At 37.1% G+C, this 26448-nt stretch overlaps 1 protein-coding gene across 19 annotated transcripts in view; it reads right to left on the bottom strand.

Moving 5' to 3' along the window:
- The window catches only part of CACNA1D (calcium voltage-gated channel subunit alpha1 D), a 189317-nt gene that overhangs the window by 77289 nt on the left and 85580 nt on the right, over nucleotides 1-26448 (bottom strand). For 14 of the 19 annotated variants that reach the window (XM_062610660.1, XM_062610643.1, XM_062610647.1 and 11 more), the window contains exons 8-11: nucleotides 23210-23313; nucleotides 11795-11964; nucleotides 3016-3103; nucleotides 2330-2356 (exon numbers count right to left, since the gene is read on the bottom strand). In XM_062610660.1, coding sequence (XP_062466644.1) covers nucleotides 2330-2356; nucleotides 3016-3103; nucleotides 11795-11964; nucleotides 23210-23313 — 389 coding nt within the window. Of the gene's footprint in view, nucleotides 1-2329; nucleotides 2357-3015; nucleotides 3104-11794; nucleotides 11965-23209; nucleotides 23314-23790; nucleotides 23895-26448 lie in introns of all 19 variants that reach the window. The other 5 variants (XM_062610644.1, XM_062610656.1, XM_062610661.1 and 2 more) reach the window with 2 other exon arrangements.

The raw sequence follows: 26448 nt of genomic DNA, 5'->3' as shown, positions 1-26448 counted from the left end.
ATGAGGTTATTTTTCCACTCCTCATTTTTCTAGTTACAGGATTCAGGGCATAGTACTAGATTTTTAGCATGGCTTGAAGAGTAAAGTGTTCATTTAATCAAGTGGTTGCCCAGAGAGGTTGTGGAGTCTCCTTCTCTGGAAATATTCAAGAGCCACCTCACAATCCTGAGCAATCTGCTGTAGGTGACCCTGCCTGCTCAAGCAGGGAGGTTGGACTAGATGACCACTGGCGGTCTCTTCCAGTCTCAGCCATTCTGTGATTCGGTGACCATACTGATAAATGAGGAAGCAAATTCTGAAAAGAGGGATCTTCACAGAGGAAAACATGCACAAATCTCTTCACCTAGCAGATCCCCATCTTCCTCTAATCATTGCTCTGTTGCATCCATGTCAGGAGAAAAAGCAGTTGTTCTAGTATCAAAAGTTTCCAAATTCCACCTGGAAGACTACAAATATGCAGCACAGATCATATTTATCCATATATATCCTGGCATAATGTGTGGTTAATATACACCTCCACTTAACAAACTGGCAGATAATTGATGCATCTTGCCAGGATGTAATTCCTTTGATCAAGCACCCGTCTGACTGTATAGAAACATTCTTCTAAGGATTAACCTCTTTCTTCACTTCTGGTACAGCAGGTAGGGCTAGCTTGAAATTAAAAGCATTTTCTATTTTGATCCAAAGGCAAAGATGTTTACAGTCAAACCAATATCCCTGACAAGCCTGATTTATTTTACCCTGAAACACAGTGTACTGCCATTGCAGAATAACGTTCCTCCGTCTAGAGCAAAGATCAGGATAGAAGAGTGAGAATTAGACCAAGATTTAGCATTTGGCTTAGAATGTGCTAAGTCACCCCTGACCACTGAACACAGCCCATTACCAAATTCAGTTTAAGTATGATTGAAAACTTCTAGCACCTCCAAATGAAAGACACCAACATCCCATTGCTGACTGTAACAACTTCTGTAAACAGATGCAGCAGTGTTCCATTTTTTCTACTATAATGGTAACTGGAAGCAATGGCAAGAGGAATTTCAGACCATTAGCACACTGAATTGCTTCTCTTTATCAAGCTAAAAGCAATCTCACCTAGTAATTCTTATGAAGGGTTAAGCTCAAAGGTCCACATGGACATAACTGCTTCATTCATTTCGTGTAGCTAAGGTCAGTTTCTGTAGCAGAGGGCATACAAGAAATTACAGAGCTTTTATAACCAATGATAAAACTTCTAAAAAGTTAGTTTTGCATTCACTACAATCCTAAATAGCCAGATCTTCACTGGCTGCAGCGGTCAGCAGAGTGAGGCACATTTAGATGCTGTCACCAGTTTGCTGGGTGAAAGGGATGACAAAATGAACCTTGATCATAGCATCACATGAAAAAACCTCTCAGTGTGGAAAAGCACCAGTCAACTGTTCCCTGGGAGCTCTTCTCCAAAAAAGAAAGCAAGCTATTCAGAAGGAACACAAGTCCACTCCAACTGCTTGCAGCTGGTCAGCACTGGTAGGCCATTAAACCTAGTAAGACTAGTAGAATAAACCTGGGTTTGCTATCCTCTTCATTGCTGCAAGGAGAATACACTGCTGTTACCAATGAATTACTTGCTAAACATCCAACACTGAAATCAGTTTTACTAAGGTTAAAAAACTTGAATGATTCCAGATGTTGCCAAAACTGCTGATGCCAGATGTTGCCAAATCTTCTTGATTGTCCCTTTTTATCACTGAAAATCTTCTGTGCAAATTATTTATTCTGTGGGTTGTCTGCAGCTGTAGGAGTGGTTTTTTTGCCCTTCAGGATTCACTAGGTCTACCACTTGATTACTTACTTTAAATCACTTTTATTTTTTTTCCTTCCTGGAATAACCTAACTTTTTTAAACAGAGTGTATCTTTTGTGCTTTCCATTACCCTTTCTAATTACTAAATACACATCCTATAAGACTGGAAAACAGAATCAAAATAAGGAAACCTGTTGGTTTTGTACTGGCACATCCAGTGTCAACATTATGAGGACTACTGATTCTTAGTTTTGCTGGTAATACTTCCTTTCTGCGATCATATGTGAAAATAGCAGCTCATATCCCCAAGTGTTCCTAGTAAGTGAAAAGAGAGCCACAAATATCAGCAAAGTAAACCAGGGATTTTGGTTTTCAAAAGTGTTCATGGATACTTTACTCTCGTATTTACCAGTAACTGTTAGGAAGAATTTTCACACAGTAAAATTCGAAGTACAGTAAATAAGGAATAATTATATGAGACCATCATGATATGTAAACATTCACAAAGAAGGAAAAAAGCAATGGAGAGGAAAATACTGACCTGAACTTGGATTTTGAGATGGTTTGACTAGAAGAAAGGGAAAAGACATTTTTTAAGAATGTATAGAACATAATTAACACAAATTTGTTCTTTTTGGATTTCTGCAAATCAATACTGGAATTATATTTACACAAAAACAAACTTTTAACAAAATGCATCATGAATGCTGAAATTCTATTATTTATTTTCTGAAATACCATTCCTGAAGCTTTACAAATTTTCTAAGTGGAAGGAAGTCTCCTTTAAAAATAAGTAAATAAATTGCTTATGTAGAAGCTCCTTGGAAGTCATGAGAAGCTGAGCAAATAAATACTGAACACCATGAGATACAGAAATACTCTCATATATTCAGTTATTGCCAACAAAATACATATTCTCCAGATCATGAACAATTTAACAGGAAATGCTTCTTTTTACATGTCATAGCGGACTTCTGTTATTTTCTTTTTATTACGGACATTGCATTTTATAAAAGGCTTCAGGAAACATGGCCCACTAGAAGTTTAGTTGAATTGTTTTCTAGCTTCTACATCGAGCATTTCAGCAGAAAGGCAAAATAAACCCAAGTGTCATACAAAGCTTGACTATTTGAAAGCAGTTTTGGCTAAATAAACAACAGGGGAAAACAATCCTTTTATATTTTGAGATGATGAGGGTTAGTACTTGAAAGCAGCCTGTGTACTCACCATAAGCTCCCACAGCATGCCGGGTTCTCTCCTTCTCCACTAACATTTTCTGTGTTCACTGATTCAGTTTCACTGGTGGGCATGCTTGCTGTGAGGAAACAGAAATTGCTTTAGATTGATAGCCAAGAAAGCTTTACACAGAATGTGATCTCCTGTTCTATTGCAATAAAGCCTCTACTTTTTGCAGGTCTAATAAGAGATTTATCTTCAAGTCAACAGAAATATAGAGGGGGGGAAAACACGTCAAAAGGTGCTTGGAAAAGATGAACAGCCAAAGTTCTCAGTACTTCCTAGGGAAGAACACTACTTCCATTTTTATAAACCAAGCACGAAAGAAAACTCTACTAACAAGAAAAGCATAAAATTAATGTTGATGGTTTATACAGTAGAAATATCACATAAAGTAGGAAAAAAAATAGAGGTGGAAGATGCACTGAAACTAGAACAGCTGGAACAAAAGATCTTACAGGTATTCTGGGCTGAACCTTTTGCTGCTTTGATGGTTTTCTTGTTTGGGTTGTTTGTTTGTTTGTTTGCTGGGGAGAGTTTAAGCCAATGTCTGTGGAATGAGAGCACTGAAGGCAGAAGGCCTACAATGCGTCTCTGTTAGGGATGTACGACTATCTTGGTAACATAAACAAGGCTTGAAGCAGACTTAATTACATCCTAATAGAAGTGAGATTTGAGAATCAGGCCCTGAATTTGCTGATTTGTCTAAGGATCAAGTACAAAGTGAGAACTGTTAGTAACAGCTTCTCATATATTGCCTCAACTCTGACAGAGATACATGGAAGTGGTAGATGGTAGCTTGGTTTTCATCCCCACCAATTACATCCAAATAGAGAGACTGACAGGTCTATGTTCAGCTATTTGCAACTGCTGAGAATCTGTCCCATGAAATGAAATGTTAAACACAGAACTGGCGTAACAAAGAAAGATCAAAGATGTTCATGTAGGTGTTTGAATAAACAAGGGGCTTTAGGCAGTAAGCACAACAAAGCTTTCTTTCAAGAAGTCCTGTTTTGATGATTCATTCAGAATATTACTGAAATTGCATGCTTCTAATATCATGCTTCTCTTTATAAATCAGTTTTATAAACTGAACATTGATAATCTTGTGTGCATTTCACAGCCTAAAAAGTTCAAAAGTAACTTCATTCAAAAGCAAACCATCTTTGATGACATCCAAATTCAAGTATTAAAATTAGAAAGGATTTAGAGAAAAAAAAATTCTAAAACTATTTCAGACATAGTCTCACATCTTCAGAACTAATATTTTTTATTTAAAAATGCCAGGGTCTTTTGCATTAAATGCAGGGAGTTTCCCTGTCTGGTAAAGAACTGAAGCAGTTTTCTTGCTGGGTGACTTGCACGCTATTAGGAAACACAACATTACAGCCACCTAATGATGAATATTTTAGCACCTGTGATGGGCAACGGCAAAATATGAATGCAGAAGTCTTGTTTCATACACTGTTACTAAAAGCTGTCATGAAAACAGAGCTAGGTCCACTTCTCAAGTACTACATATGTGTAATGTGTCTCATACTTGTGTTTCAAATTTATCAACCCTTTCCTCATCTAAAAGGAGTACCTAGAATCCAGTTCCTCATAAATCATCAGTGTCACACAAATGCCGTTTACTTTAAGAAGGCCAAATAATTTTTTAGAGTAAGTGTAAAGTAATATAATCTTACTTCAAGACTTGATGCCTTAACCTCCACAAAGAAATGCCAGCCCTTTTTGAACATGACTGCATAAAGAAAAACAAAGTACCAAAGAAAAGTCTTGATCCCTACTGAAGGCAGTGTCAGTTCTGCTGATTATTAAATACAGCCAGACTGTTGCTCTCTATTTCAGATGGTGCTACTGCTCTATTGGCATCTTAAAGGTGCTGTGTTACAAAAATGAAAGAGGGGAAAAAAAAACACACTCATAAACAGTTCTGTTCAGACATTAGAACTATCATTGAGCTACCACTATACTGTAATTCATATGCCAGAAGGAAAACTTGACAGAAGAAAGGCCCCATGTGGAAGTCTAGCTCCAGTAATGCTAGCAAGTCATTTTATCTTTACCCAGAGAAAACAGCAACAGCACTGCATGACCACTTCCAGTCTCACTAATAAAAGCAAGGCTTGAAAAGACTCAGTTTCATGACCACAGCTTTTTAAGGGGGGTGTTCATTGGGCAAAGCACAGCACACAGGATGAACTTTTGAAAAACCATCTGATCTCCATAAGGCCAGCTTTGAGATCTTGAAACTGGTATAAACACCAGCATTCAAAGATAGATACCAAATTGTCTCTATTCTTTGTTCACCTTTTGTCTTTATTTTACTGGCATTCTTCTGGAAAGATTATCAGCTCTCTGAAATTATTGTAACTGGTTTCAAATGAAAGAATGCTTGCATTAGGCAATATAAACAACCCATATAGCATGGAGCTTAAAACTTTCCTGAGTATATACCAAAATAGGTCAAATACATCAACTACTATATTTTATTCCTGTGGATAAGAAAACAGATTGGTTTTCTCATATTATAATGTTCACTATTCACTCTAAACAGTTTTCAGATTTTGCAGCAGGGATTTCAAACACCACTCCAGGACATAATTCATGTATAGCTAAGAGCAAGTCAGTGTCCATCAGCATCTGTATGTTCTAGCCAGCTGGAGCTGGAAGAAATAAATTCCATAATCCTATGATATGACAATTTAGTGTCACTGTAGAATTCAGAAGTGGGCTAAATTCCACTCTGATTTATTGAATTGTGGTGGCAAGTATTACTGTTGGAAATGTTCTCTCTAGAAAGTATATAATTAATAATTTTAATCTGGTTCAAGTTCCGCTATGCTTTTTTGATTCATAGGTTGTTCTCATTTCCACACTGATGTACCTTGAGTGGCCTGCTGGTTACACATGCTGAAGGAAAAGAGGTTCACAAGTGGAAAGATCTGCACAGCTAGTCAAACATTCAGTAACAGCTACTGGACAGAATCTCACACTTATTTAAAAAGGCACTATACTGGTAAAATTTTAGATCAATCTCGCAAAACATTGTCCTGGTTTTGGCTGGGATAGAGTTAATTTTCTTCCTAGTAGCTGATACAGTGTTGTGTTCTGGATTTAGTTCAAGAATAATGTTGGTAACACACTGATACCTTAGTTGCTGGTACATAGTACTTATTTAAGTCAAGGACTTTTCAGTTTCTCATGCTCTGTCAGTGAGGAGGGGCACAAGAAGCTGGGAGGAAGCAAACACAGGACACTTGACCCAAACTAGCCAAAGGGGTACTCCATACTGCAGCATGTCATGCTCAGCGTAGAAACTGTGGGGAGCTGGCCAGGAGGCACTTGATGCCTCAGGTCAGGCTGGGCATCAGTCAGCAGGTGGTGAGCAACTGTACTGTGCATCACCTGCAGGATTTTTTTCTTGGGGGGGGGGTGGGTATTCTTCTCTCTCTTTCCTATTACTGTTATTGTATTATTTTTTTTTTTACTTTAATTTCAATTATGAAATTGTTCATATCTCAATCAATGGGGTTTTACCTTTTTTTTTTTTTCAGTTCTCCTCCCCATCCCACTGGGGAGTGATGGGGGGGAGTGAGCAAGCAGCTGCATGGTACTTAGTTGCCAGCTGGGCTTCTGTCTGCTAGTAACATCAAACCAATACCATAAGCTCCAAAAAACTCCTAATTCTTTCTCAAATCAATACATGGATTTTCTCAATCCTTTACACCAAGTATTTGAGGTAGTCAAACAGGAAGGCAGAGCAACAACAAAATCCCCAAAAAGACAACATTATCATTGCAAATTCATCTCAAATTTTCCCAAGTCTGCTGTATGCCCAGAAGACACACCAGGAGGAAATGGTACTATCACTTCTGACTGTGAAGCTCCTTGGGGTAAATCCACTTTAAGGAGGGGCTGCCTGAAAGATGTTCTACTTGATACTGTAGTGAGGTATCTGTTTTCTTAGTGCAGATTTAACACTGATACTATCAACAATAACCATTCCCTTTTTATAGACAGCCCAATGAAGCTCAATATAAGGTTGAATGGTTGCACAGAAGTGGAAGGAGAGTAAAATTATCAGTCTTCATAACAGAAGCATCACTGAACGAACCACGTCTAGCCTGAAGGATGACACTGTGAAGCTTGGGAGCAGTGTAAAATCTACAGATGTGGTGCTTTTAAAAGAAATAGAAGTAGAGATAACAAAAAACTCCAAAACATTTAGGGTGGGATTTCTAACCAGTGGTAGCCTAAATCTGAGCCATTCAGATCAGTTTAGCACTCTCACAAATAGAGAAAGAAATAGGCCACCGATTTGTACTTTGGAAAAAATCCTACTCATAAATGTATACCTGCCCTGCAAGATAGAGATGAAACTAAGTCAGTACACACATGCTTGAGAATGCTTTCGATGGGTAAGGTCAGGTACTAGCAGCAAGATAGCATTTGCAGCAGACCACAGACCACAGCAAGTTTTCAGCCAGTTCCATGCCAGTTTCACGACTGACATCAGAATCTGCTCATTTAAAGGCTGTGTTGAAACACATATCCAAAGTAAAACTGTAACCACTTTCAGCCATTTTTATGGAAAAATGATTGCAACTTATAAAGCTGTGTGAGCTATTAAACAATATATGTAACAGTTAAACAAACAGTTTCAAGCACACTCAGTATTTGTAGAAAATGAGTCCATCAGGTCCTAGCAATTTCTGAGTTAATATTCTGCCTTCCCTAAAGTAACTGGATCAAATTTGTCAGCCTCAGTCTGAGCCACAATAGTGACTCTTAGGGCAGCAAGGAATTCAGTTGCTTCAATAACTTTGTTGTAGGTAGGATTAAAAGTAGACCTCCTACTTGTCAAAAACCATATGTTTACCAGTATTAAAAGACTGCAAGATTTGAAAATAACTACTGTACTCTAAAACCCCTGTCCATCTCCACTGTGGGTGGGAAAGAATTAGAGAAACAAAACCATCAACAAGAAGAAGAGACACATTAAAAGTTTGTTATGTTTTGTTAGATTCTACATTAGAAGTATTATAAATAAATAATATTATAATCACACTGTTCTAAAGCTTATACTACAATCCATTAATAAAGTATGTAAAGTACTTTAATTACTTCACACATGAATTTAAAATAGATTTTTGAAAAAAAAAAACCCACCTATGCTTCAGTAAGAACAGTCAGACAAAAACACAACAGTGGAAACTGAAACAGATTAAAGCCTATGCTTTAGGAAGGTAGAGCACTGCAGCAGCACCAGTGTATTTCAAACATGCATTTAAACCAGCAGGACTGCATGCACGAGAGTCTACATGCCAAGGATGTATATGCCTTTGTGGCAGAAAACACATATGATGTGTGCTTTCAAAACCTCACACATCAAATGCAGTATCAGGACAAAAGAAAGTTCAACTGCAAATCCGACCATGTTTTACCATGTTTATTGGAAGAACGGCCAAACCATCTAAGCCTGCTTTTCTTCTTTTCTTCCATTAAGTCAGCCAGTGTAACCCCTTCGCGTTAAACACATGTAATCCCAGGAGGGACACAGTAGATGGCAGCAGTGGCAACGCAAAAAAATAAAGAAGTGCCCATACATACAGGCAAGGTTAGGCAAAACCAATTGAAATGACCGGCAACGCAACTGCGCAGAGTTCAGCCCCTCACCTCGCGCTGATCTTTGCATTTTGAGCTACATTCACAATGCTCTGAAGTCACTGGACGTTTTTTCATTGACCTGGGGGTAACTAGTTATTGCTTCATTATAAAAACTTACCACTTCTACTAAAGGCATAGTTACAATTCTAGTAGTTAAAAGGTATTCCAGTATTCAATGGCACTGAACACCTGCCCACCATCCGCAACCGAGATCTATGAATACAGAGGGTTCATATACAAATAATTCAACTTAATGGCTTCTTTGGTTAGAAATTTTAAAATGCTTGGGTTGCAGAAACCTAAATTACACAAATTACACTTTGTAAGTATTATGTAAGAACCTATTAATCCTTGATTTAACTGCCTTTGAAATATGTACCTTTTGCTGCCATAGAAAGATCTTCTGTATCCTAAACCCAGCGCTCTTCCACATCATTGAAGAGCATTATGGTGACCTTTCATCACAATAAATCAGCAGTCTTCATCATCCAGAGATTTAGGTACTCAAAGTAGGGACACAGCTGCCCAGAAGCCTGCAAATTGTTATTCTGCCTGTTTTAGGACCCAGCCCTGCATCATGCTTCAAAGACACTTCTAGAAACACATCACCACTATATCTTCAATATGCTCATTTCCCAGGCTTACTGCTCAAGATCATTAAACTGGTGATAACTTGCTAAATTTCACCTCATTCTAAAACAGGTAGCACATTACTACAACTATGCTCCTAACCCAAAAGCTTTTCATGGAATAAATGGATGGACACCTTGTGATGCTTCTCATCCTACCTCCCCATGCCATGTAATATGCAGCAAAGCATGTCTGGAATGCAAGGAGGTGGAGTAATTCAGCAACTCTTCCTTTACACCCTGTTGCAGCTGATAATAAAAATGAAAATCCAAGTCACATATTTAAGCACATGTGCACAAACCCAGAAGTGTGCTAGAAGATTGCCTCTTTGCTGGAAATTTCCACTCCAAATACAAATGCATACCTGAAAATAAATTCTTGGGATTGTTTTAAAGCTCTTGTAATTACATTCCTTCTCCTAGTTTTACTCTGTAAGTCTCCTCCAACTCTCAACGTACCCTAAAATTATGTCTAAGTTAACATTTTAGAGCCCAAAGCTCTCTCAAACACAATACAAACATGTATTTTTTTATTTATGAAAGACCTGTATAACCTAGAAGCTCTTTCAGGAATGCTGGAGCAAATGGTTCTTTTGCAGCATGTTAACACAAATCCAGTTTGAACAGGATGCAATAAATTCCTGGGATTTGACCTGCACACTGCAAACCAAGTCCATCAGCACCAGAGCTGACAGGACAGCTGACCAATGCTCTGTGCAAATTCAGCATCGCCTGCAATCCTGCATGGCAGTCTTGTACAAGGGGTATCTACTCAATAAAATGCTCAACCTTTTTTTTCCTCAGTCTTAGGATTTTATACTGATACTCAAGCCCTCCCATACAATATCAGTCGCAACAACAACACATAGTAAATTCTTTGGCTTTTTTTTGCTCTGCTCTAGATAAAAACTCTGTGCTACAGTTTTCACATAGACATAAATTATTCCTTTTTGGGTGATGCTGGCATCAACATCAACCCACAAGTTGCCTTCCAGCCTCTCATAAAATCTTTGTTTCCTTCCAGTCAGCAACAAAAATGCATACCCTGCTTTTATCATGAACTAAAGGTCTAATAAAATTCTGAAACTCAAACCCATAAAATTTTTAAAAGTGACTTAACTACATGCAAGACAGAGATAAGTTTTTAAACAGATACCTCAGTATCAAACCACAAAATTTTCACTTTTTACTACTTCTGAAAGGTACTGTGGTTTAAAAGAACAGTTAATGATCAATTAACAGCATTGTAAGAAAAAGAACAGTATTAATGTATTCAACACAGAAAATAATATTCTGAGTTGCCTTTGACAAACCACTTATAGATGCTTTCTCTTACATATACTTATGGTATCTAAATGAAAAAGTACCATGACTTTCTAGAGTGTCAGATGAATAACAAGATGAATAATAAGATGAATAATGTTATAGGATAATGCTGTATAGCATTAGTACATATAGTGAAATTTGGACTTTAATCTTACATTTCATATTAAATTGTAAACCAAAAACAACACCCTGAATCCATATTTTCATTGATGTACATCACTAAAATTTCTCATGCAAATTTTAACCACTACTACGTGCACTTCGTGAAGAGGCTAAAATAGCCTCTCCTAAACATTAAAATACTGCTTTTACTCAGAATTTCTGTAATAGAGAAATCAATTATGATTTTTACAGTTGTCACAGTTATCATGAAACTAGCTTGTTCCTTTACGTTATGACTCAGGTCAAAACACTAGAGGGCCACTACAGCACATATTACCTTTCCCATAATACACTATACTGTCAAATAAATACACTGTAAGTAAGAAGTAATTATACTTCTTAGTGTCAGACCAAAATCCCACAGGATCTCATTTATTTCACACTTTTAATACATCTAGTAAAAGAGATTTTCAATAGTCTTCTTGAAAATCAGAAAGATCAAGAATGTAATTTCTCTACTTCAAAGCTCAAAACAAAACCCCCAAAAAACCCCAACCAACAAAAAAAAAAAAAAAACAAACCCTAAAACACCCCTTCACTATTAGCACCAGGTTATGTCTTGACCATATTTTTTACGTTTTTAATATAATTATTATTATTCCTATTGCATGCACCTACAGGTAAACACATATTCTTCTTCACTAAGAACTGACAATTATACTTAGAGGCATGTAGCTTGTATGCACTAACTTTTTACAGAACACAAGTAAAGCAAAGGTTTTAAGTCTCAGTAGTGACCGAGTGCAGACAATGATTTGCACATTGACAGCACAGAGCGGAGTTTTGTTGGCAGATTCTGGATTATCTTCTATGACTATGTTTCAACATATTAACAGACATGATTGTTCTGCTAACAAATGCTTTTGCAAACTGACAAATCAGAAAGTGACATTAGCCAGGCTGCATTCACCCCAGTGTAACACCCTTAAAAGCAGTCACACTGCCCCACATGGAAGTAGTAGAGAGTAATGAACACATACTGTTCCGCTTGCCTTCTTCATCAACCTCTTCATCATTCTCAGGGTCAATGTCTTCTGCCTGTGTAATCCAGTCTAAATATCCCTTCAGATCTTCTTCAAGCTGCTGTTTTTCACGTAGCTTCTGAAAGTCCCCTCGGGCCTTGGCTTTTTCTCTTTCCTTGGAAAATTCTCTATCAAATTCAGATAAAGCAGAAAAAATACTGATTGTCAAACTCCTGGGCATTTTGATCTAGGTCTTGGCAATGCAGAATAACAGACTGACATAGACAATAAACTGAGTAAGTTACACTGAAGATTTGAGAGCTTCTTTGAAAACAAGACAGTGGTGCAAAGAAATCATGGGAGATCCCTATCACATCCCACCAAAGCTTTCAGAGATTTTATGACTTAACTGAAAATAAGCGTGTGTGTGCCCCCTGTTCCCATTTAGTTATCTCTGCATCTATACAGATTTTAAACCCAGTTTTACCCAATAGCTACAAAGAGAAACTAACTTGCAATAATGAAGTCATTTAAGAAAACTGAGTACTACATTCAGTGAAAAGGAAATTCCAGCATCCACTCCTAAAATACTTCCTTTTCCAGCCACAGTTTCATCCAATCCTAAAACACTTCCTTTTGTAGCCAGTTTATTTACCATGTCAGCACATATTTATTTCAGTGCATGGTTCACATAATTCTACTAATAAGCTCTCCCTTAATTATCTCATGCATAGACACACCTGTGCTGCTTGATATCTGGATGTTTCACCCTTACGCTTTCTGTATCAGAACCTAGAAACCCTGTTCTTGCAGATCAGAAGCACATCTTTTTATGTAAATTGAACTCTGTCCTGAGACTGGGGCAGTGAGACAATGCATTTTACTGTCTGTCCAGTTCATTATTTGGGACAATGCTTAAATTATTGTGGAATGATAATTAAAATAATTAAGTTATGCTCTTGGAGACAGAGGTTGACTAAAATGGCCTACTGAGGTCTCTTCCAAACTGAATTACCCCATGAATCTATGATTTCCTTAATGATAATGATAATTGAAACACAGTTATCAAGTAAATTCTTGCACCAGCTCATTACACATGGGGACCAACACTGGTACAGATATGATGTGATACACAGCTCCAAATGTGTAACTCCAGTAGAAGGATCATGTTTATCCAAGTATCAATATGTAGGTAGGCAAGCACCTTTTGGAACTGTATTGTAACTGTCCATCAATTCAGTATTCAAATTTAAGATTGCTGTGATTAAACTGTTAATCTTGCAGTAGGGCTGAAATTAACCTAAAGAATGGCTCTCACAATTTCATTTACTATGAATTTCAAACCTTTATTTTTTGTGAACTTTCACCTGAAAAAATATTCCCTCTCAAGGGGAAATTTATTAAAGCACACGATAGTATTCTTTTTCAAGAGGAAAAATATTAGGAAAGATAAGGTAAGATGTGTAAGATATGCAAAATGCTTTAACAACTTGAACCCAGCTATCAACATGATGTTGCCCTGCTAACAAAATACAGAGCAGTCTCTCAATTTTTCAACATAGTGTTTCAGTTTAGTGACAAACATTACTTATTTGGAATTGCAGATATAATCTCTTCCAGCTTTTTTATTTCTATTATATTATTTGTAGTCCTCAAACATCTTCTAATAAATAAATTTCTGTTTTGACATTAGTAAATCTAAAAGTTAAGCTCTTTACCTGTAATCATACAGATTTTGGGTTGTTTGCTGGTTTATTTTGAATGTTATGCTGCAGAACCTAAAAAGATCTCTGTTGCAAAAGTCTAAGAGGCAGGCACTACAGCTTTTACAGCTAAGGACTTAATTCAACAAAAATTCAGTTTGACACATGGAGATAACCCTGCTTCATCTGATGGCACTGCAATGATCTGAAGAATGCCAGTGCTTGTTTTGCATTTGCTACCCTTTACCTAGCATCCAAGGACGAGGTCCTCCAAAAGGCCATACTGTCACACAAACACTCATAACACAGATTTTACAAGCCTGCAAAATTTGTTTGGTTTATGGAATACTGGGTTTAAGCTTCCCACAGAGAGAAGAAACTGTCCTTCACATATGACTGAGGCAACATACTTGTGACTCTTATTCCATAGGCAGCATCCCTGAAAAAAGAGCTATCATTGTATAGTGGGAAATCAGACGTAACAAGCTTTGCTGGCTTTTACTAAGTATTCATGTTTTGTTCAGTCCTTTGAGTGTTTTTCATTAGGGTGAAGGATAAGTGATGTGTGGGGCTAAAGTGAAATGAAAGCTGCTGTTACACGGAATGAAGTGAAAGGTTATTTAAAAATGCAACAGCTGGTAAGGCTGATATTTTCCACAGCAGTTCACCCATGACCTTTTAACTTTGACCACCTTAAAATGGCTGCATGCAAAGAACTAAACACAGATTTTTATATACCCAGGTAACTATGACCTTCAATCCAGCATGCAAGTCAGACATTGTTTTGTTAAATGCTGCTGCAATTTATCCATAGCTGAAGATCCATGATATTTAAAATCTTTACTTTTCTTTGTAAAACCTGAGTGTAAGAACCTGAGAAGGCTGCATTTTCTTTAGGTGGAAAAGGAATCTGACTCTACGGTATTTTTTTCTATCACAGTCACAATGAAGTGACAACCCTCAGACACACATAGGTATGTGTTCCTTTTGCTGAAATACCATGACTAGGAAAATGGAATTAAGTGGAACTGGAACATAACAAGTTTCTTGTTAGCAGAACAAAAGCTTTTTTTAAATTACTTTTCCAACAAGAAATAAGAAGTTTTTTTAAAAAGGTGATGGGGGTGAGCTGAGGGAGACATCGCCTCTTTATAGCTTCTGACAAAGACATTTAGACAAGGTATTTGAATATTTAGACAGAAGATATATAGACACATGCTCAACACCTGGAAGAAGGAACAAGACAGCTGCTTGCGCAGCATTTCATGGCTATGGCTTGGTGCAGAGCAGAAACAAAAAGGTGTTGGCAATGTAAGCAGCACAGGTATGACATGGTTACACTAATGGCCTGAACTGGCCTCCCTAACTGTCATCAACCCAGAACTCAGCCCAGGAGCCTATGAAGTTGATAGGCTTAGGAAGTGGCACATTAATTGCGGTAAGAGGACATAAGCTCTGTAAATGTTTGATCACACAAATATCTGTGCTAAGAGAAAACTTCAAAATATGTATTTCTTTCTGGCTTGATAAAATGACCTGGATCTGGCATTTGAAAGCAAGCACTGGGGAAGGGGGGACTAGTTCGTTAACTAAAATGACAAAAATTGTATTCAAAGGGCTGTTGTGACTATGCTAGCATTCGCAAGGGTCTCTTCCCTAAATGTGATTTAAGCCAGTCTCCACCCAAGCTGCAAACTGACAAATCCTGAGGAGCTACTCTGATTTGACACCAGCAATTGTGAAATGAAAATCAGGCATATTGCCTTAAAAAGTTTGAAAAAAAAAGCAATGATTTAAGTCGTTTTCATAAAGCATAGGACTCAGTGAATATATTTTGTCCTAATTTCAATAACTAGAAAAGCAAGCTTACTACCGTCTCATATTTTAAAGAATAATATGCTTCAAAATCCAGACTTCAGGCTAGCAGGGCTAGAAAGAGCTTTTTGTAAATCTCTGCTTCTGAGGAATATTATAAAGGAGACCTGCACAACTTGTATAACAACACCTTGGATAATTAATTACCTGTTTGCATTCAAAAATATCTTTTCTTCAAAACAGTCTATTGCTACTTAGATGGAGACAATTCAGGTTTTTATTTCATTGCAAATGCAAATAAATCAGATGACCCAGCCCTAGCCAGACTAATTTGGATCTGGTTAAGTATGAATAAAAATCACAGTATATGACAATATCCTGTAAACTAAGTAAAGCTTCAAATTGCAGCCACAGTGTAAATAACTCAGTCAATTACACCTGCATCAGAAAGGAGACATCACATGCAAAATAAAGCATTATATGGAGACTTACCTACATAATCTTATGTTTAGCAGTAACTAAGCTACTATTTAATACACAAGTTTTAGGTCTATTGCCCAAAAATTCTTTGTTTACTTGAAGAAAAATGATCTCAGTTCTCTGTTTAGGCACAAGACCATCATCATCAATGGCTGTTGAGGCAGAAGCATATAAAATGCAGGTTTTGAGTTCTTGCTTCAATAGACTGAGGTAATCGTTTTCATGCCAGGCCTTTTTTCTCCAAGAGAGTGAAATAACTCCTGCTGGCATGCATCAGCTGGGAATGGCTCGATGCAACAGGAACGAGCTGGCAACAGAGAGTGCTACTGGGACTCAGTTAGAGCTCTCTGGTTCTCACACCTTAACTTGAGGAAGAGTCATATTAACCAAAAATCCAAGTTTTCTTAAATTTATCTGGTATACTGTCTGCAATTCATGGACATAATAACTAAGTAGACACCTATCATCAGCTCAAAGTTCTTTCATGCCAAAAGCTGGACACTTCATAACGGGGCAGCAACATGACTTCCTGTATCTTCCGTGCATCATTAGGCATTGATGATAGGAAATAAACAGTTGCCTTAGACATCTAAATATAAACCAGGACACTAATTCTTCACTGGCCATATTACCACCTTTTTGTGTCACTGCAAAAACAGTGAGAGAGAATTCATCTACTGCAGTGTGCAACTTACTGCACACAGGGTCTGGTACGTGGAAAGTGTTATGCTAGTGCTATATGTAGAACTGTCACCCAGACATCCTAGACTCACATTTATTCACAGAGAACAGTCACATAATAACAAAAATGTACTCACAGAAGTACAGTGCTGGCCACCAGACTCACAGAAGGGGTTTCGCACTCCAGTAACCATACCAACCAAGAAATTAGCAGAATCAGAGAACTCAAACTGATTAAACTGTACAGACAAGCATGGGCAACAGCTCACAGCTGGGTGTAATGTGTGACAGATGTAGAGAGGCATGAAAAAGGTTAAGTAACATCGTATCTTTAATTACTGGAGATTTGTATACCTCAGTGTTACCCCTTCTTTTAGAAATAATAAAAGCTCATAGGCTGAACACTGTAGAATTATTTCCGCACAACAAAAAAGTCCTGGCAGGAATTTTCATTGAGCAAGAAGCATTGGGTTCTTGATGAGGGAATGCAAAATGATATTACCTACACATTTACTTCCATATAGTTCGCTAGCAACTGCCAAAATGTATATTGAAAGGCTCCAGCACAACCTCTGTGTAGCAGAGGGCCTGTACAGCATTATTGTGCCAGGGTGCACATGAATTCAACAGGATCATCTGTGGGAACAGCAAGATAAGGATCAATCCAATAGAGCAACAAAACTGAGGTCTGATATTTCAGTCTGTTATTACATCTGCATATTAACATGCGCTCCTTCTGTCCTGAGCAGAGACCTGTTTGGCTCAGGGTACACTAGATTCTTTAGAGGAAGAACTGGCAGTATAGAGCATAGGACCATACCCCAGAGTGTGTTCACCCCGCTATCATGGCGTGCACCCTACCAGTGTGTGATGTGTGATCAACACATTTTGGGTATTTTTTGAAACTGATGCGGTTTATTACCTGACAGGAGCTCATCAGCAATCATCTCACAGGACCAATCCCTAAGAAGCCTTTGTGTGATAAGTTCAAATGACTGAAATAAAATCAGTTCAAGCTCTTATTCAAGAGTACTGTACTACTCCCATTGACTTCAGTGGTCTCTGTCTAATGCAGTTGATAAGAGTTACTGCTGTAGACAGCAGTATGTGCTGATTATTTACTATTAGTGTATGATTGATCAATCAAAGATAGTATTTCCTTGTTTTGTATCTATTTATGTTTGAGTTCTGTTTTTACCAGCCACGCAGCAATCAAATGAATCTCCTTTAGCTCATAACCTGCTGAGACCTAGAGCTCAAGTCTTTCTCCTCATTTTGAATGTATATTTGTTTATGTGAGGGAGTTATATTTTTATCCGTAACTTTTTTTTTTTTTTACTAAGCCTTCCCTCTGCTATGAAAAGGAACACTGTCAAAACCACTTCATTTCCCTTTTGCTGGAAGACTACGGGTGACAGTTCACTGCCGATTTCTATTTGGTGCCTCATTATTCAAAAGTCTTTTTCGATGTTTTTTTTCCATATATACTGTAGAAAACAGTTTTTAGGTGTATAGCTTATCCATGCCAACATATTTTATATGACATTAACTGACAGATACTGCCATGAGACTAGCATGGATAAGTACATATACCCTTAGCCTTTAGAATTATGTACATATATTGCAACTAATACTGTGGGGAAAAAGGAAATGAAAAAAATTACATTCTCTTAATAACCTGCAAGACTTCCATGTAGGTGGATGTATATAAGGACATGTCAAAGCTTATGCTTTGGTGTCCTTTAGCAAGGCAATAAATACAACTTACAGAGATTTATTAAAGTATGTTTGAAAGGTCATATTTGTTCCCATGGCTACCCAAAGAAATAACTAATGCCTTGAGCAGAAAATGCCGTCAGCAGAAACCATCCCCTAATGATAAGGACTATCTTCAGGAACAGATTATCATACATCATTAAAAGCCATGCCTCTTGATAAGTAAGTTATGAAGTTTTGTAATTTATTATTTTCTCTGTAGTAAAACAGTTTAATACATGCTGAATTATTGACATATTTATTTTAATTTTCAATTTACTTTTAAAGGTTCTTTAAATGGATGAGTATGTCTGAATTCCCTTTCCTAAGGTTTAGTTTTATTTGTTAACTTTCTAATAAACTTAACTTCACAGTCTCTAACTTAAATTTCTGCTTTCAGCTCACTGTTCCTTGCACCAGTAGTCATGATACACTCCAGTCTTTTACTCTGGAATATTTGGAGGAGGCCGGTCCCCAGGTCCCAGTTTCCATGCCTGGTATTTCATGACTTTGGAGAACACAAGAGCAGTTTATGCTGTTAACTCAAACTGTGCATAGCCAAAGCTACAGGTAAAAGCAGGCTCCTGAAGCTGCCCACCACCTTCCACAGAGATAGAAATGCAGGGCAGCTCCTCAGTGGGAACTTCTGTGCCATTCCATCAAGTGTGAAACTGCCTCAGAGATGCACTGCCTAATCCTTGCTTCATACCAAAGGAATTTTTACAAAGGAAAAAAAGTTGCTCTGTGATCTCTAACAGACTGAACCCACTCCCTGCTGCTGGCTCAAAGACATAGCCATCAAAATAGAGTGTGACCATGTCATGATCTCCCTGCCATTTATGGAACTAAAACAATTATTCAGAGCCACACACAGCTTTAAATTTGTAATATGAATGAGCAAAGTGCAAACCAGCTCAAGATAATGACATTGCAAAAATATCTGAATACGTCTACAGCAGCTTGCCATACCTGCAAGTATTTCACTCTCTATTTCTAAATACTGAAAGAATCAAAAAATACTGTCTTACTGTGTAAGACCAGCTGACAAGTCTAGGTATCCAGCTAGATTCCTAGGAAATTCACTATGCTGAAAGGAAACCAGCAGATGTTTTGAACCGCACTTCCAAACACATTTCCAGAGCTGGATCCAGAGCCTTTTTTCTAATATGTTCAGGGAGGAGCTGTTTGCCAAATTTGTTCCTAGGCCAGAGCTAAAGCCTTCTTCAGGGCCCTCTGCTGAAGCTGGACCAAGAGTCATCACTAGAGCCCTTTTTTAGAGCCACATCTATAGCTGGCCCTAATGCCATCTCTAAAGCACTTCCCAGAAATGGATCTTAAGCCAATTTTAGCACCCATTCCCAAACTGGGACTTGGGCCATTTCTTGAGTTATTTTCCAGAGCTGAATCTAGGTTCAATTGCCCAGCCATTTCTTGGAGATGGATTTAGAGCACGTTTTGGAGCCCTTTCCCATGGCCCTTTCTGAAGCTCCCTGGAGAGGCCTTTACTAGAGCTGATATAGAGGTGTTTGTCTCACAGTCCCTTTCTAGTGCTGATGCTGGAGCCAACTGATGGAGAGCATCTCTGTGGCTTACAATTTGTATAGGTCACTGCTGGAGCTGGAAACCATTTCTGGTGTCTTTTTTAAAGCTGGCTCCATAATTTCTTAGATGTTACTAGGGGCAAACAATAGTTTTTCAACTGAGAATTTCCTTTGAGAATAATGTGAATAATGCTAGTGTCTAGTACACGTAAAAAAGTATTTACCAAAAGCTGAATTACCTCAAGCCTATGAATTCTCTCCATCCTTGCTATTCAGAGGAATATTTGGAAATAAATCTCCACAGTCAGCTCCCATGCAGAAATCAAAATATCTCCCACATGCAAATTCCATACACATATTACTTCTATTACTTTATACATCTCCTATTGAAAACATGAACTCTATTTTTAAGAATGTCACCTTCAGCAGGCAAAACTGACACAGTTCACCAGGAAATACTCACCTTCAGAAATGGCTAGATGTAAAACAAAACATCTCCAAAATCATCATTCTCTTTCATTTGTACAGTATCTAAATACATCAAACATGCAGTGCACAAGAGGCATTACAGAAATACGAAGGGGCACATGGTCACAGAGTAACAAAGGAGTGCAAAGAGAATGACTATTTTAAAACCACAAACAGATCAAAACAGCAGACAGATTTAAATGTACATGGCATAACTTGATATTACAGGAAATAACACTTTCATACAGAAAAGGTGTATTAGGCATTCAGATTCTCCTTCCAAAATCTGTATGCAAAGCCATGCTTTTCAAGTCAGTTGGCATAATTTTTGCATCCTTGAAGTTCGATTGGTTTAGTAAAATTTAACTTTTTTCTCATAGATTTATCATAAACCAAGTTTCATGCTATGGTTTGAAGAGCTTAAAATGTAAAAGCTAGTAACTCTTAATAAAAACCAAAGAATGCATGTTACATACTCAGTGCCTGCCTCAGAATGAAAAATATTAGCTGTCTACTAAGGAATACAAACACATTCATAGGATTTTACTAGTACATGATTTTTATCCATGAAATTTAGACATGCTGGTCTAAATATAAAGTATGTGGTAAATGTTCATTATTTATATACAAATGGCATTGAATGATGAAAATAAATCAGTGTAACAGTAATCCACACTAGCCCTTGTCAGAGTTGTGAAAAAGTATGTCAGGACATTTTCTTCACTTATATACCAAAGATTAGTTTGGTATGTTAGGTATATTTTAGGCACACTCTCTTTTCCTTTCTCTTTTCACTTTCAGTGTAAATCATTGATGATATTTATATATCACATATCTCAGTTCACTGGTATAACTTTCTTCAGCATAGAAATCAAATAACTGGAGTGTTAGGAAGGCTCTTCTGTGAATTCAGGGCAAACATGGATTCAAACAATTCATCAAGCACCCTGAGCGCTCAAGTGGCACTACACTTAGATGGCACTATGGCAGAAAATAACTTTAGGAATTAACAACTTTAGGAATTTAAGGACTTTCAGACTCAGCGCTGTCACTTCTATTTGGTGGAAATTGGAGGCAAGCCCGCAAGGGTTCTGAATAGCATCAGACCTCTACATGTTAAGCAATGCCTAGAAATCAGCAGTGATTTCTTGACTGCTGACAAGGGCAGCACTTCTTCCTTGTATTGTAATAGGAACTAAAGACCAACTCCATATTCCAACAAATATCATACATATGATAATGTTGCAAACCTCATAAAGTATTTTAAATGTACTAAGTCAAATGTAAAGCTTAGCTGTGAGGGTCTCTCTAAATTTCCAAGGCTGGCATTACTTTCCCCACAACTCATTTTTAAAACTGAAAGGGGAATATCTGAGTTAACTGTTACCCCTGGAAGAAAACTAATTGCTGCTTGCGACCTTCTTACGGGTCAGGGAAAGGAACTGTGAAAACTTAATCCTCTAATGACTTCCATGGGAAGTCTAGTCACACAGCAATGTTAGGTAACAGTATCAAGAGCTACATTCCACTGCAACTACCCTCACTTATCTATACTTCTCCTTTTTTTGTTCATTCAGTATGGCTGTGACATCAAAGCTAGGCACTAGTTTTGCAATAGTTTACACATTTGTCCCTGGATAAGACAGAGCTGATACAACTGTATAAATCAGACTTCACAGGGTAGGTCTTGCAAGGAAGAAATTAAATTTAGAAATCAGCAATGTGTTTTTAGCACTACCTCTATGCTTTTAAACATCTGCTTTGTAAAGCAAATCTGATGGTAAGGTAGAAGCATGTTTTCCCTAGTTTGCTGTGTGTAACAGTAATCTATCACAGATAAATGACTTATGATTTTAAGAAAGTGTAAAACCACTCATCAGATAAGAACACTCTTGTAACATAGTTATTAATAATACATTAGTATTCCTCTCAAATCTTATGTACTGTGGCAAACCCATGAATAGGGCTCCACACACAACCAGCAGTCTAATGACACCAGCAACTACAGTGTCAGGCTACTTTCTATGCAAGGGGATTCTCTGTCGGCTAACAAAGATGGCAAAACTCGCCTAAGGTTGCCAGAACAATGGTACATAACTAAAAGCTAATAATTACAGTTATAGCAACTTTTTTGGGGTATTCAAATGCTAGCAGGTTCTTTCATTTATCAGAAAATATCTTTCCCATAAACTGAAATTCCCCGCTCTCAAGTTTGTTAGAAACCAGCATATGGCAAAAGCAGTGGAGTTGTAACCTGTCATGGTAAGGTTACCTTCTTTGTAAGAAGGAAACTTTGCAACTGTTACCATCAACTAAAGTTTAAACCACACGATACAGCTACCACTGATGCCTGTTCCTGGCTGGAGTCTGGCATACATAAACCAACAAAAAGCTATGACAACCTCCCACTGACAAATACAGAATTGATACTTGATTATTGATAAATACATCAGCTTGCTGGTGCAGCATGTCACAGCAGTTCACAGCTCAACAATTCAGGAAGCACTAAATACTGTGTCAAGGTAACCTCATCATATGCTCTCTATAAGACAGATGTTGAAGCACCCATTAAAAATATTATGCAATGTGACCGGTAAACATCAAAACCACTTCAATTACTTTATGGATATTTGAACAAAAGCAAAAGTTGGGTTTTCAGAAAGGTAAACTTGTCTGTCAGTATATGGGAGAATGTTTGCACAGGTGTATCACCTCTTAGGATGCTAAAAAATATTTCTCCCTGGTGGAATATTACAGAATAAGGAGATTACTGCCTCATTTAATGAATATTTTTGGCAAGCATGGTGAACATGACATCAGACAGATACAGGCACTAGAATCACACAGTTCAGTCAAGAGAGCAAACACTGGTAGGATGACATAAGAATCTTAAGTGCATGCAAAAAAAGCCATCACTGAGAAGCTTGAGTAAATGCAGAGGCCATCTTACAAGTAGCAGTAGCATACACAATGTTAACTCAACTGCTTACCCACTAAGTACACCAAGAACCAGGTTAAGTACGAAAAATGAGCCAAGGATGATAAGACTAACAAAATAGATCCATGGCCATTCACATCCTATTGCATCATTTACCTGTAAAATGTAAGGAAATAAGTTATGATTCAGTCATTCATTAAACAGCAGAGTCCTTTTTGCAGCTGCCAGATCACGTAGGTTTCAAGGCAAAGTTTAAGGCTTACTCAGGTTTCAAAAATAAAATAATCAATGAACATTGTTTAATTGCTTTACTTACCCAAATTATCTGCAGATGTGATGCCTTAGAAGAGTAATTAAAATAACATTTAAATAATTTCAGAAGAATTATTATAATTAGGCCACGAGTACGGACATGAATATATACTGATATGTCTAAACTCCAGTTTTGGTATTTGTATATTATTTATATGATAGCTACAGAAAATCATTTCTGTTCTAATCAGAGCAGGAAGAAATAGAGGCTTATTAAAAGATGTCATCATTACTGAAGTCTCACCTGCATAAGATAACCTGTGTGTTCATGGCAACTGAATTCAGGACTCTGCCTTCATGATGAAAAAGGTGTATGCTTACCCGCTCAATACACCAAGAACAAGATTTAGTACGAAAAATGACCCAAAGATGACGAGACTGACAAAATACACCCATGGCAATTCAAATCCCATAGCATCATTCATCTGCAAGAAATAAGATGATCTTATAGAGTAGATCACTATAGTAATAGCAATGAAGAGTTAGAGAAAAAGAGAATGTAATCATTCAGGCAAGATAGCATTCTATGCATTTCTGAAGTATTCGGAGAAGAACAATACAAGACAGAAGGCACAGGCCACATTCACTTTGCATTGCTAATACATACTCTAAAATAAAATACTGAATGAACCTAGCATTCAGATCAAAATTATCAAAAAGAAATGCACCTCAACTGTTCTGTTCTTTAACAACTGGAACATTAATTAAATTTCAGATCTCACTAATTAAAATTATACTTACAAAATATATTGAAAAATGATTTTTAGTTCTACATATCCTAGCTGTATGAATGATCCTTTGAGAGAAGAAACAGTAACATGCATCTCAACAGTACAGCAGTCTTATTTTTTCTGTAACGTGGAATTTTAATTTTTATTTCCCTGAAATAATTACAGTTGGATGCAATCAGACATTTTAAATTAATTCAGAAAGAAACAAATGAGAATGAATTTGTATAAAAAACAAACACAATTTTAGGAAAATGAAAAACTGAAATAAAATTTTAGGAACATAGTCAAACATGGAAATACTCCAGAAACTTCTGAACAAGAAAATAGGAAGAACAAGGTTAAATTGAGTTTAAAAAGTTGTTACTGGTTGTTTTTTTTTTTAAGTAAGGTTGAAGTAACTGAGTGTTAAATACACTATAGATGCATAAGCTTTTCTATGAAGACCTTTTCCACTGCCTGCTCTTAGCGAGTTCATTATACCCAACAGACAATGGACTTAAATATATTTACGGAAATCTAGAAAAGCCTATTCAGAAAAACACAAGGAAATTGCTTCTGTGTGTAGCATTCAGGTGCTAAAAGACATTTTGTTAAGTTGCAAAAATAATTCCAACTTGGACCTTCTTGGAAATGTTTCTGTGGGAGAGGAATTATTTTCCCTTTTTTGTTTATACTGACAAGTTTGCATGATAGTTTTCATAAGATGCTTTTTAGCCATGAAAATTCAGCAGACAAAAAAGGAAAAGACAGAATTTTAGAGCGATCCTTGGGCTAACTTTTTTTCCTCTTCTGTGAATGCTGCTGTTTGTTATATCTGAAATTTTGGATTAGGCTTTGAGCTGTATTGATAGTCAAGTTTGACTCCTGTCCTTAACATCTCTGTTATAACACACATATTAAGCATGGGAAAAAATGTTTTGCAAACCATAGGTCTTAGTTTTTCTGCTATCTTTTAAAAATGCATTATAATCTCAGTCTCTGCAAGGTAGCCCTATGGACGGTTAGCTATAAGCACAAGCATTAAGTCTTTGCAGGGTAAGGCCCATAGGCACAACTCTTCAATGGTGATCTGTAATAATGCCACTTTATACTAGCTGATAAAACTTCTCAAGTAACCAAAGAAGACTATTTTACACAACTTCATACATCCTTTAAAATGATATATGTATCACCTTTAGAATGCTTTAGTAATTGAACTGAGATACTGAAAAGTAACTTAATTTTTTTGAGATTTGCTAGGAACAAAGAAATCTCAAATATATATGCTTGATCTGCATTTTTTTCCTTTTAATTTCAATAAAAATAATTTTGGAGAAATTAAAATGGAGAAGGGTTATAGTCATTCAGAAAGGCTGGGATTATTATTCAATTTTAAAACATCCCTAATTTCCATAGTCCCATTCTGCAACTGCATATTCATATGAAAAACAAAGCCTTTCATAACGCTGCCATCACAGTAACCTACTTAAAGTCTCCTATGCAATACTTTTAGCAATACTTAGCATGGCAGGTGCCTACGCTAGGGACAGTGCCTACACTGTAGAGTTCTGTGTTTTATCATCCTATGCCCATTCCTTCAGAGCAAGTCCCCAACATTTGAGAATTCTTAAAAACAAAGAGACTCAGGTATTTAATAAAATATCCTACTGCCAAGACTACATTTTAGCTTTGTCCCAGTGTACACTGCCCTTTGCACATTTTCAACTGCGGGCATCTGGCCTTAGGTTTAGGAATAAAATTGACTTTTTTTTAAATGCATGTTCATAATTATTTTATTACTGAGTTTGCTTCACAGAAATTATTCATATGGTAAAGTGTTTTTCTAACCATATCTCCTAAGAGCAAATTTCAAATACATATGAATGCATTTTACATCTAACTGAACTATACCCATTAGTAAACAGTTGTTTGCAAGTCACCAGAGTTCAGAGTGAAGGCATAAATTCCTCCAGTGTTGATGCCAACATTTTCCTGCTAGAAATGTCTTTGAAAAACCTGAAAAATTAATATTTACAATTTTACCTTGGGAAAAAAAAGAGCTCTGGAAATCGCTGCAATCCAGCTTGATGCATTCTTTCTGCTCAGAGAGAACATATGAAAGAAGCCAGGCATTGTGCTAACTTAGTAACTCAGGAGCAAAGCTGAAATTTCCATGACCTGTCATAAAGGCTCTATATTAGCACTGGCAACTGTGATTTGCATTTCCTTGATCCACTTTATAGTGCATAACTACTCCTTCTTAATCATG

Source organism: Pezoporus occidentalis, unplaced genomic scaffold (assembly GCF_034315485.1).
Source record: "Pezoporus occidentalis ecotype Australia unplaced genomic scaffold, CSIRO_AGI_Poc_V1 ctg149, whole genome shotgun sequence".
Lineage (NCBI taxonomy): Eukaryota > Metazoa > Chordata > Aves > Psittaciformes > Psittacidae > Pezoporus > Pezoporus occidentalis.
The sequence above is the reverse complement of the archived record's forward strand: the minus strand, read 5'-3'. Positions and strand labels throughout refer to the sequence as shown.